General features: G+C 38.0%; 1 protein-coding gene across 8 annotated transcripts in view; it reads left to right on the top strand.

Moving 5' to 3' along the window:
* Positions 1 to 15,053, top strand: part of EBF1 (EBF transcription factor 1) — a 267,950-nt gene that overhangs the window by 244,297 nt on the left and 8,600 nt on the right. For all 8 annotated transcript variants that reach the window (XM_033073409.2, XM_033073406.2, XM_033073405.2 and 5 more), the window contains exons 12-13: positions 12,860 to 12,925; positions 13,495 to 13,672. In XM_033073409.2, the coding sequence (XP_032929300.1) occupies positions 12,860 to 12,925; positions 13,495 to 13,672 (244 nt within the window). The remainder of the gene's footprint in view (positions 1 to 12,859; positions 12,926 to 13,494; positions 13,673 to 15,053) is intronic.

The raw sequence follows: 15,053 nt of genomic DNA, 5'->3' as shown, positions 1-15,053 counted from the left end.
TGCATTTGTGTATTTTGCTCCGTGGAGCTGAAAATATCTAGTAAATTGATCCCGTGGGAGTAATAAATACACATTACTTTATCTTGTACTTCATGTCCTATACCCCTGAGCCTTGATAGAACAACACCACTTAATAGACTTAAAAAAAGAGTAATTACAGTCATTGGTTGTGTGATATTTCAGCCCTTCCAGCCCTGCCTGACCTTCTAATTTAGCTCACCGTGTCTAACTAATGCATTTATATTCATCTTTTATGAAGCATGTGTAGTACAAAATTGACTTTGCAGCCTTTAGCAAGCTGTCTTACCAGGTTTGGGATCTGGTTAGTACAGCGTGCTGTATAGCATATGTACATTTACAGCAGAATTTTGCATGCATATGGTTCTGATCATCTATTACTTTTTATCCTTTTGGAAATAAAATAAAAAATATTTTTTTCCATTTCATCCTCCCCTCCCCTTTTCTAAAGCTTTTATTCATTGCGGCATTATTTACAGCTAAACATGCAGGCAGGAAGATGCAAGCATTTTTAAAATGATTACCACTAATGTTTCTACTTGTCAGAAGTGCTTAAATTTTCCTGCACTTTGTCTAAAAACTTAGCACTTTTACCTTTTAAGAATTACAAATTTCTAAGATCTTACCAAGCTGATTTACAAACACAGCTGACAGTTTATGATGAATGATGTTGCAAAATGTGCAATATGTTTCTCTGTCATTTCTATGCATGTATATATTAAGAAGAAGGTTAAGAAGAGAGAGAAGCCCCCTCTGAAAGAAACCCTTGAGTTAGAGAGCACACACACAAATCTCTCTCCTGTGTTTCCTCATAACTTCCCGCTCACTTCACTCATCCAGTGGAGCACAATTGTTCTCTGTGCATTTTCTCCCACCATATGGTATCCTCATTACCATACACTAAGGGTCCATATGGGGAACTTGTGAAGTGAACTGTATTCATTTTAACTGCCAGATGAGCAGCCTTTTGCTTTGCAAGCTTAGCTTAAGTCATCTGCTGTCTTTATGTTGTTATGGCAACACAGCACCAATAAAAAATTCTAATCTACTGTAAGTGTCTGGGATCACAGTATTTTAAATGCTCCCCATAACTGTCCTCCAAGTGAGGAGCTTGTTCTCTCAGTGGGACAAAGGGTTATTGTCAACTCCAGCAGGTGGCAGTAAAGAAATTGCTTCTTTTTTTCTTTAACCTTCCTTAAAAATATCTATTTTTCCTTTCCCCCCAATATGTGCTCACCTCAGAAAGCCATAGAATCACACAACATGGTCAGTCCTTTACATGCTGAGGATTACTGATACTCAGGTAGGGATTGCAGGTGATGCTTTAAAATTACAGCTCAAATATTAAAGAGAGCAAAGACTGAAACTGTGGGGGCAGCTCATGCATTTCATTTCCAGAGATCCAGGCTCAGGTGTCTCTTCACCAGGACTCTGATGCCTCCACAGCCACACAGCTATGCTCAGTTTTGGAGTTGTTTTCTAGCTTCTAGCTACATTTCCAAACCCCTGGATCAAACACAGAGCTAATTAAGAATATCTTATATTAATGGAAATAGGCAGCAGCATCCTTAAACATAAATCATCTTCACCTCCGCAGGCCACATGATCTGTTGCATCTCTGACTCCCTGTCTGCATCGAAAGTGAACGTTTGTAGTCTCAGTTCATCAGTTCACATTAGCCTCATGCTGAATATTTAAACACAGAACAATTTGAACACACCATGAAGAGAGACAGTGACTGCACTTTCCCTTGGAACAGCAAGAGCTCATCTAATAATAATTTAGTAAATCAGCCATTTAGTGGCTCAGTTGTACACTGTATCGTGCCAAATAATATTCAGTTCAACTGTATGCTGGTGAGATGGAAATTCAGACTCCAGTCATGTGGCACTTTTTTGCTCAATGGAGAGATGAAATGGAAAACCACCTCCCAACAGACTGTTTGAATGTGGTGATTTATCAAAAATATAGTAGAGTGACAATATAAACAGGATTTGGTTGTATGGGGTACAATCTATTCTAATTAGGCTTTTATTATTGTGGTTTCTCCTGTGCAGATTATTTGATAATTCAGGATTTGCATTTACCTCTTCAGTTTATTTTATATATGAATACAAAGAGAGCAGATCTGTGTCGTTACAGCCTGGTTACAATCCTTAAAGGCCCTCTGGGAAGCCTGGTGAGCCCTTTATTGCCTTATTTTGAGCCCTGGCTCACAGGGAGCAGCAATGGGGTAACACAGCTGCTGCCATAGGTGTTGCTTCATAGCATGAAAGCAATATCAGGTTGATTCCTTTTCCCTTTTTAAGGCTATCAAGATTTGTAGGGAGTGGTTATATCTTTGCCTGACTGATCTAACTGGAATAAAACAGGTTTTTGGGTGCCCATCCTTGCTTCCTGTGTGCTGACTGTACCTTTTCTGGCCTGTATCAGTGTCTCTAATAAAAGATATTACCTCACCCTACAAAACTTGCCTTGGTTGTAACCACAGCCCTCTGTAATTTCAGCCAAACAGCTACACTTCAAGGCTGCTCTGATGAAGATGGGGGAGAGGGTGTGTTTTCCTAGAAAGTGTGTTGTGAAGTTTAATTTGCTCCCATTAAAGTGGTGCTTTGAGATCTCTGAATGTGGGGCATTGCAGAAGTGTGAAGTAATGTCTATAATCTCACCTGGAGTTTCCATTCCTGGCCCACTTTTAGGTGTTATGTGGTGGTTTACGTGGTGATGTAAAATAAGATTGCTGTGTATTTCTCACAACACAGCCCAATTGAGTAGCAGAAAAAGCATCCTCCAAACCATCATGATGCCATTTAGCAGAGAGTGCTGGAAGCAATAGGATGCCTCTTGTCGTAATTCTTCTAAGAAATACAGAGCCTCACAATCTATGCCCAGCTGCTGACGCTAGAAAACTCCAGCATTTTGGTAAAATGAATCAAGCAGTAATGTTTCTTTTATGAGATCCCCTCCCAGGAAGGGAAGGTTTGGCACCATTTGGAGATGAGGCTCAGTGATCCATCACAGCAAAGGCAGCTGTCCTGGAGTGTCTCCCAGGTCACCCGATCGAACTGGTGCCTCTTACAACTGTATTATTGCTTATGGAACAGTAATTGAGGCACCATGGTTAAAAATTACCTGGCCTAATAGGCAGTGAACAATTTGCACTCAATACAATTATAAGCCAAATCATTCATTTCATAACACTTGGACTAATTTATTTGTTGACCTTTTAATATCCATAGCTCTTCAGTAGTATTAACTGCAACTTGGACAAAATCTCTTGTTCATTTTACATTCATTGATTTTTTTTTTTTCCCATTGAGGCAATAACAGTTGTTTGAGTACAACCTTTTCTTTCTGCTGTAAAAGTCAATCATGAAACTTATGGTGATATAACTCAACTGGACTGGAATGTCCTCTAAGTACAATAGCACAATCTCAACCTGCTTGTACAGACATGGAAATGCATTTTGGATTTATTTTAAAGAATATTTTGGAATACATTTGTGACTACTGATAACAAATGATGCAGTTGCTGAGAGGAGAATGAAAACAAGAGACAGAAGTGTTTTTAAAGCAGACCCACATATATTTAACACATTTTTTGTTGCTATATTTTGGGCAATCTAAGATACAGAAATTGTGAAGTTTGTTGATTTTGTTATTTAGGATGTCTCCACTAATAATGCTGGATTTATCATTTCATCTGCTCATAGCATCTTGAAGTCCAAATAAATTTTTCCAAATGTGAGCTTCAGAAAAATAAAAATGTGTTTAAAAGTATTTTTTAATAAACAGGAAATAAATAAATTTCTTTCATTATTCAGCTCTAAACTAGCATGAGTGCTGAGGTATTGTTGATCAAAAAAGCTACTGAATTATTGATGTATTTTGAAAAGTCAGTATTTTGAAACAATTCTATAAAATATATTTCTGTAGTGACAGTGGTAATACTTTTCCCTCAACACTGAAAAAGGAGCCCTAGATCATGTAGAATGCTGTGCCTGCTTTTGTTTTCTGGAACTGTACACAGAAATAGAGTGTTACCTCTGTGAAATGTTGGATAAATCTCTTAAATTCATAGTTATTCAACATTTATATTTGCTTTGGATAATTTCAGCTGAATTATAGGACTGTAAATTAAAAATAATAATACAAGAAACAAAATAACTTTTGTTTCTAATAAGGAAGTTGAAGTTTTTTTAGAATATCTGATAGGAGCCACTTTGCTGAAGTTGTCTTTCTGAGCCAAAGTCTCTTTGTACAATAAAATACTGTGAGTCTTTTGAACACATAAAATATGGTTGTTACACATTTGGTATTTTATGCTTCCCTAGAAATTACCACTTGTATCTGCACCTAATCTATGGTCTGTCTTTTCATTTCAATGGGGTCTGAAGTGGTCCTTGGCTGTAATGAGAATGCCCCTTTCAAGAGATTCCTTTTAATTATGCTGATGATAAAATGGAAGTGAGAGTAGTCATTTGTAGAGGTTATGACTGAGCAGTGTTTTAACTGTCACACTAAAACCCACCAACATTATTTCAGTCTCTATTTCAACAGTTTTATGCATCCACTCTTCACAGAACAGAGTGGAATATTATTGTAGGTCACAATTTCAATGTGTCTTATTTTTTTCAGTTTCTTTCTGTTATTAAAAGTAACCTGAAGTCTCAATTTCTAATTGCTCACACTTCCCACCTGAAGCATCCAATCCAGGAAAGTTGCACAGATCTTATGATAGGCTGGGGTTTTTTGTTTGGCTTGGTTTGGTTTTGTTTGTTGGGGTTTTTTTTTCTCCTTCATTAAAAGAAAGCATGGGTGAATCTTTAATTTGATGTGATTGAACACTTATGGGTTTTTTAATAGAAAAGTACTAATTTGGCATATTTAGATATTTATATGGGTAAATGCATAAGATGAAGTGTGAAAATAAAATGGACAAAACACATATCTAAATTAACACTTTAATTGCTACATAGCTCCTCTGATTTACCTCAGATGGATATTTACCCTGCATTGCCAAACATATTTCTCTATAGATTTAAATGCAGCCAAGTGAATTAAGAAACCCAATACAGTCTAGTTTGACCTAATGTGAGATCAATTTAAAAGTGTTAGGACTTGACCTGTGTTTGGAAAGTCCTTGTGTATACAAATCATAGAAAATAGATATCAGCATGTCCATCTGCCAAGGAAAGTTTTTCACTCTCACAAAAACATAATTTGATATCTGCATTGTGCCATACACAAAATCATAAGCCACAGGTAATCCTTTTTAATCCCCAATATTCCAGGGACTTTTTCTAATGGACACAGTGATATGATCCATAGCACAAAGTTTCTAAATCAGCCCGTGCAGAATCTTTGAATACCAGTGTCAGAATTCAGTGCCTCTGTTGATTTTTCCCAATTCTTTGAAAGTTTACCTAAGTCCAGACCCTTCAAATCATTCAAAACCTTCTTCTGTAAGGGAATGTTGACAGCTTCCCAAAAAGAAATGGGTATGAAATAGTCAGGAGAAGATTTTGAGCAATAACTTCCACACCTGCCCCCACCCTTGTTAATACCAGCAAGATGAAGAACTCTCAGAATATTTTACATATGCAAAACCAAAAAAAATCCCCAAACCTAAAAACTCCCTAATCTCAATAATGAATATCTGTTTTAAAGTACTGTAGATACAAATAGTTTGGAGTAAATTTTTAAAAAATAAATGCTGGAGACTCCTATCCAAAATTGCCCTGGGCCTCATGGTAGTGGAGGCACATAAGGAAAATTTAGAAGGAAAAAATGTGCTTTTAGGTTATTGTGACAACCTTGTGAGGTCAGATGAAAGAAAAGAGTCTAATGTAATTTGTTTGCTCATATGGATAAATCAGGAATAATCCTTTTGCAGCCTAGATAGAGGGGAATAGTGTGAGTCACTGTAACCTGGTGGGATGGAGGCATTTAAAGGAAGTTGGCGAAATATTTTTGGTTAGTCACTAAAATATGTGGACTTATCCATTTCTGCTCCAGTTTGCATCTAATTAGATTGTCTCCTGGTGATTCACTGGTTCTGACAAGCTGACCATAGCATCAATGATGGGATGCCATAAAAGAAGTGTATGCAGGAGAGCTGGTCTTTCCGTGCTACAAATCCTTCAGGTTTTTGTCCAGCTGTAAAATGGTTTCCTCTCCTGATCTAGCTGTTTCAGGCTGGGGGGATCTGTCATTAGACCCTCCCAGTGTGAGCCTGCAGGAAAGTCTGTGGGCAATGCTGGAGGGGAGTCCAGAGGATTGGCACAGGGCTGGCTCCTGCAGGGACGTGTTTGTGAGTCCCAAACCCCACTGCCACTGCCAGCTCTCAGCGGGTGTGCTGCAGCTTGTGAACAGGTACAGGTACAATGCAATAATACCTACCAGCCCTGCACTGCCTGCATGAGGTAAAATTTGACAGCTCTGAAGGGTTCCTGCACTGTAAATGCCTTTTCCTGATAAACAGAGGGGTTGGGCACAAGGCATGCTATGAACTCACTTAGGAGAAGCAAAGTTCTCCAGCTATCACAGGGACCTGGATGTGTCATGACATCACTGTTGTCCCTAAAGTCCCTAAAGGAGATGATTTAAGTTCCAGCAGAGTGGTTTTAGTTCTGCATATCTGCTGTCCAATACCCACACTTTTCCCTTTCCTTAGAGACCCAACATTAGCAGACAAGTCCAGAGCTTTTAGTAACAAAACCCTCCAAATGACTTGCCAGATGCTTCAGTTGATGATGATATGGTGGGAGCATCCAGACTCTCAAATGACAGTTTACTCAAAGAGTTATTCCAAACCAACACTATTAATGGTGGTTTATTCCATGCCACCCTGTATCTAGATGAAGAACACATCTGTGTTAACTACTAATTTTGTTGTTGTTATGTGCCCATCATTTATGGAAATGGGTCCACCAGCATGAGTGGTGTGGATTGAAAAAAGGAAGCTGATACTTTTTTTAGTGTTTAATTACACCATATTTCCAGGAGGTTAATAGGTGTGAGCTGGGAGACTTGCAAGGGCAGACTTTCAGGTGATCATCATAATTTTGTTCCTTCTTTTGTCAGCAGTATTTGCAAAGAAGACTCTTTGGACAGGGTGTATTTCCTCTGAATGCATTTATCACCTTTGTGGTTAAGAGGAGCTTTAATCATCGATTCTCAATGTTTATGGCTAAATGCCTGCTCCCATTTGCACTTCAGTGTTTGCTCTTTCTGCTGCCTCATAGAGGCTTCCTATATTTTATTTATAAGGCTGGCTCATTGTGGAGCAGGTGGTAAGGTTATGCATGACTGTTTTTAGTGCTGTACATTTAGGCTATGATTTTCAGTTTGGGTGGAGGCTGATGAGACTACAGTGGCTTGGGAAGACCAAGGTTCTAGCTCCCACTGTAGACTTGTTTTCAGAGAAGTTGTCATTGAAATCAGTGCAATTTCATCCTGCAGGCAGTGGTAAGCTGAACTATTTTTTTGCCCAACTGAGATTTTTCCTTCTTGTCTTTGTGGTATCTATATGGCATTCACTTCTTTGGTATGATTCAGTCATAATATATGGAAACATTCAGTTTGTTGGAAAAGTTTTGGACTTGGTGTGAGTACAAATACATTTTTAGAGAAATGGTCCTGTTATTTTATACTTCCCATTAGGCTGGCACAGTTCCCTCAGTCTTACAGTAAGTAGAGGATCTTTACATTTTGAATGGCTTTTACGAGTTTTATAAAGCTATAATTGCAGAAAATGATACAATAATGCAGTGCTCAGTGTTGATGTGGAGAGATGGGAGGTTCTGGACAGGCTGAAGCTCTTGTGTACCAAGCTCAATGTCTGGCATTTTAGATCTTTGGCATTCTTGTATATGCCTCTCTTGGTTTTGCCTTTACATTTGAAAGAGGTGTTCATAATTTTAGCTTTTAAAATATAATGCATGCACAAATTTCAAGTGTAAGTTTAAAACTTCCTTCTAACCCATGTCCTTAACTATCACATTTATTGTTTCCCCAACTGAAAGCCAAAGGGAAAATTTGAGCACAGATCACTGTGATTTTGACTAGAAATTTCAGAATGTGACCTTTCCAAGGTGAAGAAGTGAACTGGAGTCTGATGCTGAGCATTTTCAGTCTGCAGAGGAGTTTTTTTCTTGCAAGTAGCCATGAGAGTAGGAAGTTAGAAGGCAGAGGCAGGAGGTCAGACATGAGAGTCAAGGAAGTATGAATGACATCATCATCCCTAAGTACCCTCTCAGAAGATGAATGAGCTCTCTCTTGTATTACAATGCTAAAGAGCATTAGAAGGTGATATGATATCCAGACAACACAAAAGATAAATGCCTCAGAGGATGCTGGAACAGCTTCCCCCCCATGCCCTCCACGAGTTCATAAATCCTTTGGTGGTCTCAATAATACAATATGTGGCTGATGAGTGTTATATATTGTGGTCAGCTTCTTCTTGACAAAATTCATTTCGGTTTAACGAGTACCTTGGACATTATCTAATTTAGTTACTTAAGCTGAACAACTCAGTGTAACTCTAGATACCCTTTATCTCACCAGACTCACAGCCCTTTTGGGATATAGAGTGGGTCTTTTTTCATGAGTTTCTGAATAAAAAATAAGCAGATGTTAGGAGAAGAAATATCCTGTCTTTTTTTAAGCGAGCAAAAAAACGTGTTTGTCATGATAAATCTTGACACAACATGTTTTCATCATGATAAAACTTGAAATGCAAGTTTCATGTTCTTAATGAAATCCTTCTGACTGGAATGCAGGCCTCCAACAAAACATGCAGAGGTGCTGTAGTGCTCGAGGTACACTCAGTCAGAAGTGGATTCAGTTTGAATTTCAGTCTTTGTGCTTCAAAGGCATAGTTATTCCAGTATGATTTATAATATTTTTCCTACAGTAGTGTTGAGATATGCAAAGTTGCAATAGAATTTACTACTCAGTCCTTCTTTTGGGTGTAGACACTCCTTATTATCTTCTGGAGGAAAATTTGATCAAAATATATAATTGTGAGCCTGTTTCAAAAAATAAAAAAGTAAAAATCATCAGTAGAAAATCAGCTTTAGTTTGGAGTAAAAATGGACTACAGATTTTTGGTGTGCAGATTCATGGAGTGCAGAGTTCTGATGTATCATATTTAATTGCTAAAGTAATCTTTCATTTTCTCAATATTTGCTCATTTGTGATTTTTAGAGAAATAAAATTATTGTCATTTGAAATAAAATGCAAAAAAGAGGGCACTCACTTAGGTCTAGCTGAATGCTGCTAAGTCCTTTATTCTAAACCAAAAGCTGTCAGACTTTTAGCATTAATAGAAAAGTGGGTCTTCCTTGACAAATGCCCCCATAAATTAGATATTAGCTTTAGTCAAACTCTGTCTCTCTCAGGAAATATTTCCACTTGCATATTCAATTGGAAGGGCCTTGCATGATGCCCACTTACTGCTATGAAAATCTAGGCTCCGGAGATGAAGGCAAAGAAAAATTTCTGTGAACGAAAGAATACCTGGAATAACAGACCTTGAGCTTATGCAGAGATTTCTTTTTATAGAATGTGAGTTTCACTCACTTTTTGCTCTGTCTGCTGCTCTGTGCACCCCTCTATGTGTTTATCTGTTACCATTGCAGTGGTAACATGCAGTATCAGTTGGATTTTAAAAGACATAGATCTCTTATACTAGCTGTCCTTTTTTTATAATACCTTTTACAAATTTAATCAATGCATTTTAATATACAATATAGTTTAAGTGCAATATACGATAAATATTCAAGCTTCATCTTAAACATGCTCTAGCCTTTAAATTGTTAAAACTGCAGTGCCCTTTCAATCTACTTACATAATGTCATAAAATATACATTTCAAGGTAAATGAAGTCAGCTACTTCAATTTAGTCCCTCAAACTGGTAGTAAATGAGAGGTTAACACTATGGTGCCAAACCCATTATTGAGTAAATTTAGCACCTTGGACAGCTCTGTAAAATCTTTATTGCTTTCCTGACCTGCTCGTCATGTTCTGTCTATGTGTTCAGTGGCTCTCAGCTCTGATTGAAAGGCAATATATTAGATCCCGAACACAAACATGCTCGGGGGCTGCTTCACTGTGAGCGTAATGACACGGAGGTGAGAACAATTTTCTGGTCACCGCAATCCAAGCACCTTGCAAGGTCTGCTGCTCTAACTCATAGAGGACTTCGGGGGCTCCTTTGTATGTGGAGCAGCTTCTGTTGTAATTTAGGCAGAGCTGCAAAGGGTTTAAGATGCACTCAGAAAACAAGAAGTTAATATCTTGAGCCTGTCCTTAGCAGCATTTTATTGTGTATTTTTAAAGCTGGTTTGTGTCTATAAGCAGTACCATCAGCTCTGGAATAGAAGCTACCACTATCTGACACAGGAGGATTTTTCTGTAACATCTACTTTGTATGATCTGAAAATGTCATAAATAAGAAATGCTTTTCTTGTGTGAAAATATTGTTAGAGAAACCATGAAACTCAAATTTATAGACTCTGAAAATGTTGGGAAAAAATAGAACCATTGACTAGCTAAGAAAATGGAATGCTACTTGTCAAGAATGTTTCAATAAACCATCGTGACAATTAGTTTTATTTACATGCAATATGATATGGCATCAAAGAACTTCCAGTGTTTAAGAACTGAAATATATTTGATATGAGGGAGAGCAGCTGTAAGATTCTATGTAATTACCTCATTTTTTAACACGGTTTTCAATCTCTTTTTAGATGCACTGTAAGGTTTTTAGCTCAGTATTATATAAATAACTATGATTAGTCAGGTAGAGCAGAAATGACTATTTAAACTTTCTTTTTTTTAGTAATTTGGCATAATGACAGCTTAGGTTAACAATATACCAAAGCAGTTTGTGGCTCTGTATCACATTCTAATTTTCCATCAGTGAAATATATACTGCAAACAATTTCTACTGAAGTGAAATAAATCCTGGTTTGCAAAGTCAAACACCTGTGCAGTAATTTTCCATCTAAAATCATGGACTGCAAAAGAGAACATTTTTTCAGTAATGTCTCTGTTCTTCTCTAGTTTGTATCTTCAGTGTGAGGCGAAAAGGGCACTCAGTGCTGTGATGAACGAGGATTGTTTGTACCTGGTTTGTGGCTGTCTGTCTGTGATTATACTGCTCACTGCTCTGGTCAAAAAACAAAAACCACCACCCCAAACTAGCAATTGCAGCAGAAAACCAACCCCAATCTTAAAAATCAAGCAAACAAACAAAACAAACAAAACTCACCAACAGAAAAAGGCTGTAGCAACTTAACTCCTAAGAATCTGTTCCAAATGTAGTGATTTAAAAATCCATCAATTATGTATTACATCTCACTTCATATGTGGAAAATAATTTAAATGTGTGTTCTGAGACAGGGGTGTGTGCAGCAGAAGGCAAGCCTAAATGTTTACTGGGAGAACAAAAATCCTCCATCTCATTTTTGAATTTAGGACATTATATATGTCATAAGTAGTTACTGCAGTATGACAACTATTTTATCTTATATTATAGAGAATTTAAAATTGAAAAAAATGCTAATATGCATCTAAAAGCTTGTCATTTGAAGAGTTGTTCAAGGATTTTTGAAGAGGTTATGGTGACAGCAAAATGAACGCAATTATATCTCTATTTTCTGATCAGAGTCTACAGTATATGAAAATTGAGCATTACTGTTTCTTTTTGGTATAAAATATGGCTATTGTGTAAAATATTTTAAGTTTAAAAGTTTAACTTTGTAGAAAACTGTAAAATGCTTAGAACTGGTACTATTTTTGTAAGCCACTTGCAGAAATATGCCATGGTGAATAGCGTCATGTTAGAATATTTGAGCAGTACTTAAGGGCTGGGAACTACAAAAATGCATTGTTTTACTCAAAGGATGTTCTTAACCAGTTTTGATCGGGCATTTGGGAATCTGCTTTGAAAGATGTCATGAAATAATAAGGAAAAAACATTCTTCTGAGTTAATTCTGCAATGCATTTTTATATTTCCTATCAGGATTATCATCAGGATGCTGTAAAATATAAGAACACAGGAAATGCTATTGTTACTTGAATACTGGTAGAAAATACCCTAAGAAATATTAAATGAAAAGGAGCAAATAAGAAAATGGAGGGGAAAAGAAATTGCCCAAAATGGAGAACTGAATCTCAGACTGTTTTAAAGTCTGCTGTCCATGCAGGGAATTTTTCCAGGAAACACTGGGTTGTTCTGTCTCACACTGCATGTGTTTTCCTCTTGGGCATCATTCCATGCATGTGGATCCTGCCCTGACCCCTTGGACCAGGACACAAACTGGAGATGCCAAAGGGTGACATTACCAGTAGCACAGGACTGATTGGGTATCTTCTGAGTGTGGCCTGCTGGGTAAGGTCACAATTCCTGCAGCATGCAATTAAGGATAAAATAAACACATTGGAGGGATACATAACATTCTCTGAATGACATTGATTGCAGTAATCTAGTAAATGACCTCGGGATTGTATTCTGCAATAAACCCATGAGTGGTTTATAGTGCAGATGGCAGAGACAATTGAGTGATGTATTTTATTTTGCAGCACCAATGATTCTCACCTTTTGACTTGATTAAGCGTGTGTGTGAATAGGATGAACCAGTGATTTAACACCATTCAGTGGTTGCTGAGAGTTGTTACAATTAAGGTTTACCTGGCAGGAGGAAAAAAAGAATAAAAAACCACTACAAAACACGATGTACCTAATAGAAGAGAATAAGAGATTCTAATATTTGTTTTCCCCACAAGGAGTTTATTGAACTCAGCAGAATGCTTTTTTTTTATATTGACAGGAAGTAATACTTAAGAGGGCTGCTGATTTAGTAGAAGCACTCTATGGTATGCCACATAATAACCAGGTAAATGCATTCTACTTCAGCAATTCTATATCATGGCTATTTCTTAGATGTATTGATAGATCAGGGGCTAAAGGGTTATGATGCTACAATGGGACACAAGAATAAATGTAGAGGGCAATATCTGGAGTGGGGTTTAGTTTGCTTGTTTTCTTTTTTAAAGGGTGTGAATTTAGTGTTTGTAAAATCACCGGGGAGGCATCTGCCCACTTTCACCAGATCCCATATAACATGAGTGATGTTGTACATTATATCTTGCCACCAGCAACTTTTCCCTCTTCCCCTAAAGAGAGCTCTAAGGTGGAGCAAGTCCAGGCTCCAGTCCCATCCTGCCAGTTGGTCTTTTTATATAAAGTGTGGCCACTGGGACCGAGATTTCCAACTCTCTTACCACAGATGTCAGGATTTACCAGCAAGTTCCTGTAAGCACGAGCTCTCTGTCAGCCAGCTGGTTTAGAAAGAAAAGCATCTCCTTTCAGCTTTTTGACAAGGAACTGTTTCATTTGATTCTGTAAGGCGTGTCAGAGTCTCTTTGGTAACTCTTCTATGTTTTTTTTCCCCTTATCCTGCAGGAAATAATCCTGAAAAGAGCTGCAGACATCGCCGAAGCGCTCTACAGCGTCCCCCGCAACCACAACCAGCTCCCCGCCCTCGCCAACACCTCGGTCCACGCGGGAATGATGGGCGTCAACTCCTTCAGTGGCCAGCTCGCTGTCAACGTCTCTGAAGCCTCCCAAGCCACCAACCAGGGTCAGGAGAAGACTCATCTTCCCTTCTCTATGGATCTTTTCTGACAGGAGTAGTGCAGGGCAGTGGCTCAGGGATGGGAGCAAGGCTGGGCAGCCCACCCCACAGCCTTGGAATGATGCTGCCCTAACTGGGGAAAAACCTTTCTGCACATCCCTAAAGAGCTTTTCATTCTGCCCAGAGCAACACTTGTGTTTGTGTTCAAATCCCACTAATTTTAAGCAGCTTCAGCCTGTACTTAACATAAAGTACTTGCTTATATATTTTCCTGAGCATGGATGATGTCTCAGCCTGGGCCTTGTGTAACATTCTTTATAATATGAAGTTATCCCTTGAATGTTTATCTATTTAATTTAGGTTTGTTTGGCAAGAGATGCAGTATTTGGAACTGTGTTTTTTTCAGAATTTGAGACTTTCATAAATTATTACAACTAGAAAAGAATACAAATATTTAAAAATTTGAAAAACATTTTCAGAGCTTGTTCAGTTTTTAAAATAAAGTGTTTTTCACTTTGTATAAAATCAGTATGAGTTTAATTCTCACAGTTAAAAATAAAAAATAGGTGAAGAACATTTTTGTAAAAGTCCTTTGCGTTTTGCCCTCTCCTTTGCTCAGTTCTATATATTATCCAACTTAAAAATACATTGGAGTGAGAAAGTGCTAGGATGAGGCTGTTTCTAGAAGAGCAGAAAAACTTTTTTTTGCATTACTCTAAAAAAATACAAAATTATTTTTAGATTGAAATATTTTATGCTGTGTGTTAGGAAGAAAAATTGGTGATTTTTCTTCTAGGAGTGAAGATGCATATTTTGTATTTCTGTGCTTCTAGAAACAAATCTTTCCTTATGAATATTTGGATATGAGTTTCCTAAAACGTCATTTCCAGAATTAGGTAGAGATTCAAATTTTAACTTGCTGTCAAATTTGATGCTCATTTCCAACATAACGATGTTGGTCAAAAAAGACAAAGGATACCCCACAAGCTGGAGAAATACACTACATTTCCTGATGCTCAGTGAGCATCTGAGGTGTGCTAAATGACAGTGACATCAGAAGAGAGTCAACAACAATCTTTTAACATACCTTGAGTGGCTCTGGACTCACTCTGGAAATGTAGGTCATGTTTACTCCTTTTCCTACAAGCAGCCCTTTCAGAGTGAGTGTTCCTCCGACACCCTGTGCTGATCTTTGCTGCAGGGCATCCATGGGGAGCTCTGGAGGCTCCAGCCTCCCTCCTCCAGCAGCAACCTGCTATGAGTTTACCATTTTAACTGGGAGGGCTCCCAGTCTGGGGACCTGGCGCTGCTGGGGTCAGTCCTGTCCCTCTCTGCCCTCCCTGAGCTCCCCCTTGCTTTGTGTAGGGAGCTGCTGTGGGGCTAATTC

Source organism: Catharus ustulatus, chromosome 15 (assembly GCF_009819885.2).
Source record: "Catharus ustulatus isolate bCatUst1 chromosome 15, bCatUst1.pri.v2, whole genome shotgun sequence".
In the NCBI taxonomy this organism is placed as follows: Eukaryota; Metazoa; Chordata; class Aves; order Passeriformes; family Turdidae; genus Catharus; species Catharus ustulatus.
Note: the sequence above shows the minus strand (reverse complement) of the source record. Positions and strands in the feature narration are given on the sequence as shown.